This window comes from Dinoponera quadriceps, unplaced genomic scaffold (genome assembly GCF_001313825.1).
Source record: "Dinoponera quadriceps isolate SergipeBrazil2010 unplaced genomic scaffold, ASM131382v1 scaffold2724, whole genome shotgun sequence".
Lineage (NCBI taxonomy): Eukaryota > Metazoa > Arthropoda > Insecta > Hymenoptera > Formicidae > Dinoponera > Dinoponera quadriceps.
In genome coordinates, this window is record NW_014556841.1 from 551 (window position 1) to 5445 (window position 4895).

A 4895-nucleotide genomic window follows, 5' to 3' on the forward strand; every position below is an offset into this window, starting at 1 on the left:
AATGAAACTTCGAACTAAATCAAAGCGTCCGGACGCGAATACTTGAAAAGCAAGGTTGGGGTTTTAAGTCGTAAAAATTGGTAAAGACACCTTAGTTTAGGTGATCGCCAAAAGAGATTCGAAAAGATACATCTGTACAGAACAAGTACTCGAACCGAATTAATTGTCGGTGCCACCTAGGTTCACCATTAAATCCTTTTATCTTGTCTTCTCGTCTTAGTTTTGTCACAGTCAACGAGTTCGCGAGGATATGTGGCGTGACTTTCCTACCGTCCAAATGGTTTCGTATCGGCGCGACGTATATGTGTTAGAAGAGTCAGAAAAAGCAGGAGATAGCTGTGAAAATCATGATAAACGATGGAAGAGGATGAATAAAATCTTATACGGAAGACGGGAATTGAGTCGTGGCGATGCGTGTGAAAATCGGAGAGCGCGCTTTTGAGGAAAAATTTAGAAATTGATCGCAGATGAGGCATGCTTCCGAAAGAGTCGCGAAGCTTAGATTTAAGGTTGGGCAATTTTTCATGATGTTATTAATCATGATAGTCATGGTCATGATGATTGTGTGAGAGTGTTTATATAACCAAACGGTATCGCATTTTGTTTACAGTGAAAACGATGTATTGATGAATCACTCTTAACGTGCCGTTCGCGCTGCGCGTAACAGCGACTCGCTAGCTTCGCTCATGTTTCGTTATTGCCGGGATGCCGATATTATTGCATGCGGTACCACGCACAGACTGGTAGTCAACGGTAGATTGGGAGATGGGAGAGGAGGGGATTAAAAGAAGATATACAGCGAAGAAGGTGAAAAAAGATGACAATTTAGAGATAACCACGAATACATCAGAAGAAAAGTCACAACCGACTCGGGATGCAACAATATATATATATATATATATATATATATATATATAGGGTAAATCGTTTTATTCAATACAGGCGAATATCTCGAGTTTTTTTCAAAAAATATTTCTAACAAATTTTTTGGCTTCAAGGGGAAAAAATAACATCAATTTAATTGTAAATGGCATTTCGAAATTTTCATGATGGCCATTATTTTAAATAGAAATCAATTTTTTCTCTAAATATAACTTGTAGCTGGTAATGAGACAAATACAAAGATTTTCTTTTTTTGAAATTGCATCATTTTTCACTGAGTTACAGCGTTCCAAAATTTATCCTATACCTTCATATGATTTGGTGTAATAGTTTAAAATTACGTGATATGGATGATATCCGCCATTTTTTTTAATTCTTAGAATAGTAATTCCAGATATACCTGTTTTTCCCTCAATTTGATGGCTACCAAGGAGCTCCATGAGGATTGAGATAAACTTCCGCTAAAACGGACCAATATAGGTACATCGTTTTTATCATACTCATGTCTTTGTCACCTACGTATTAAATTATCCTGCTGAGCTTTTAAATAAATGTCTCGAATAACATCAACATTCGGACGATACCAGTTTAGATACTAAATTTCATAAAAAACAGCACCTTGATAATAATTAACACGATATTCGCCAAGAATAACCAATGTCAAACCTTACTTGTGGAGGATAATCACCCATAATTTTAATGTCGACATAGATTTTAGCGAATATCAAGTGTTAACCGCCGATAAAATAACTCGAGTACTAAACTTAACCCCTTGACATACAATGACGAGTCTGACTCGTCATTCATTTCATGGGCCACTGTAGACTTTGACGAGTCTGACTCGTCAAGCGCTTTTTTCGGCGGACGCCATGTAGTTTACAATTAGATTACATAGTTACATAGTAAATAAAATGTACTCTTTCTCAGCTTTCACGTAACTGTTCAGTTGAGCGAAATTAAATAGTATTTTTTGGTCGCATTAAGTTCCATTTAATTTGTATGTCAAGGGGTTAACTTGATTTCCTTACCAGTAAACGAAATAATACACAAATCAATAAATAATTCACATCGGAGCTACATTAAGTATAAAAAAACTAAACAAATTAAAAGTCGATACCTTGATATATGAAGAAAAAATAACACTTGTGTCGACATTACTATTTAATCTACATCTTACTCTCGTACTTAATCTCAAAAGTGGCGCCATCTACAATTAAATTGAAATTGATAATCTCATCGTCTTTTCTCCTTGAAGACATAAAACTTTTGTCTAAAACATTTTCTGAACTCCTTCACAATATATTCACGTGTATTGAATAAAATGGTCTACCCTACATGTACATGTTACAAGGTCTTCTATTAACAGGTTTCATTTTAAATTTCGCGGCATTTTGTACCTGTTATAGATGGAGTTGTCATATTTGACAGTTATCGATTAAAAACTGTACAGTTAATAACAATGGATCGATATTCGCTTGAACAACACATAAAAATAGTGAAAACTCACTACAAACACGGTGAAAACTTCGCAAAGACAGTTCTCAAAATCCGTACCAGTTTCGGTCGCAGAGAAGCACCTTCTCGTCCAGCAATAGTGAATTTAATCGATAAATTTGAACGTCTCGGCCAGGTTAGTGATGTTAAGAACTCAACCCGTGCTCGGCCAGTCAGATCAATTGAAAACGTTGCTGCTATGGCTGAAAGTGTCGCGGAAAATCCTGGTTTACTTATTAGACGTTCGCAGCAATTGGGCATTTCACAAACCAGCCTGCACCGCATTTTGCACAAAATCTTGGCCTACATGCTTACAAAATCCAACTAACACAAGAATTGAAGCCGACGGACCATGGACAACGCCGTACGTTCGTCGATTGGGTATTAGAAATGCAAGCGGTTGACTCTGATTTTTTCAAGAAAATCATTTTGATCGATGAGGCTCATTTCCACCTTTAACGCTACGACAATAAGCAAAACTGCCGCAACTGGGACACTGAAAACCGATGAGCGATTGACGAGCAGCCTCTCCATCCACAAAGAGTGACAGTTTGATGTGGTTTTTGGGCTCACGGTGTCATCGGGCCGTATTTTTTCGAAAATGAAGATGGTTGTATTGTCACAGTCAACAGATTGCGCTACCGAGAAATACTGACAGACTTTCTTTGGCCTGAAATTGAAGAACTGGACCTAGACGATGTTAATTTTCAGCAGGATGGGGCTACATGCCACACAAGCCGTGAAACGATCGCATTATTACGTGAGAAGTTCCCTGGACGTGTCATTTCGTGTAACGGAAACTTCAATTGGCCGCCCAGATTGTGTGATTTGACACCCCTGGATTTTTTCCTTTGGGGTTATGTGAAGGATAAGATTATGCAAATATTCCGCAAACGATTCAAGCACTCAAAGACAATATTCGAACTGTTATTAGCGAAATTGAATTGTGCAAAAACATCATGGAAAATTTCCTCAAAAGAATGACCATTTGTTTAAAAAAATCGAGGCTGCCATTTGGATGATATTATGTTTCACGTTTAATCGCACAATCTGTACTTTGGATTAGAATAAATATATCTCAACGTTTTCAAAAACTTATTCCTTTTTTTATTAATTTAAAATGAAATCTTAATAAAAGACCCCGTATAATGGAATTGAGAAAAACTATTCCAATTACAATATTATTGAGTAATTCTATTGATACAACAGTATTTTTTTGTGTGCTTACTATATTTATACGACGATATTAAGAATTGTTATTCGCTGTTGATTTGCTCATTGGGAGGGAAGTCGAGTTCCTCACCGAGACCTTGGCGAGAGAATTCTCCATTTTACTAATCAACTTTTGAAAAGTATTCCTCTTAGTTATGTCATTAACCTCGGTCGAATCATCAATATCCTCACACTCATTTATGTTTCGTTTGTTTGTCTCGGAAAGGCATGCGGGCTCACCCAACCGCCACTTCTTGTTCATAGAGAATCGATTCCACGACTTTTTGTCAGAACCAACTGTGAATTTACCGTACTCATCATCCTTTTTTTCGTTAATGTCTCTTTGGCGTGCCTTAAAGTTGGCGCACAACGCGATGTCGTCATATAGTTCCTCGTTCTGATATTCCGGAATATCGTCAACGCGCAAATCGCTTTTCGGAGACTGATAATGCTCTATTTCTTCTTCAATAAGGTTCCCGCGCGCTCTTAACTCTGTCTCTTCATTCTTAATTTCCTTTAGGTTTGTGCATGACTCCTGCATCGACTGCATGACCATTTGCTGTCGAGAAAGAATTCTAATTAATTGAAACACTAATGGCTATATAAATAAATAAACAAATATATATAAATATATTTATATATATATTTTTGTGTATATCTATATATGTATCTATATATGTATATACCAGGTGTAGAAGTATGAAACCGGAATTTTTTGTAAAAATTACAGGTCTGTGGTTTGAAAATGATGAAAAATATTTTATTCAAAATAATGTCCATTGCTATTTATACATTTTTCCCACCTCTCCGGCAGTTTATGAATGCCACGCCAAAAAAACATTTCTTCTTTTGAAGCGAACCAGCTATCGAGCCATTTTCATACATTTTCATACGAATTGAAGCGTTGTTCAGCGAGAGCGTGTCCCATTAATGCGAATAGATGATAATCGGACGGAGCCAAGTCTGGAGAATAAGCCGCATGCGTTAGTATTTCCCAATTGAACGCCTCGATCGTTTCCCTGACCCGTTTTGCTGTGTGTGATGGGGCATTATCATGGAGCAAAATGACTTTGTGTTGCCTTTTTCCATATTCCGGTCGTTTTTCACGCGATTTAAATCCATCATTTGCTGTTGGTAGCGATCAGTGTTAACGGTTTCACCAGGTTTTAGCAGCTCATAATAGATTACACCCTTCTGATCCCACCAAACACAGAGCATTGTCTTCTTTCCAAAGCGATTGCAGTGGATGTCGATGGTTCGCCTGGATTCACCCATGATTTCTGACGCTTAGGATTCTCAAAATATAT

At 37.3% G+C, this 4895-nt stretch overlaps 1 protein-coding gene across 1 annotated transcript in view; it reads right to left on the reverse strand.

Annotated features, from left to right (window-relative positions):
• Nucleotides 1-1064: 1064 nt before the first annotated feature.
• The window catches only part of LOC106748302, a 33632-nt gene continuing 29801 nt past the window's right edge, over nt 1065-4895 (reverse strand). The window contains exon 4 of the mRNA XM_014626691.1: nt 1065-4147. Coding sequence (XP_014482177.1) covers nt 3623-4147 — 525 coding nt within the window. The 3' untranslated portion in view covers nt 1065-3622. The remainder of the gene's footprint in view (nt 4148-4895) is intronic.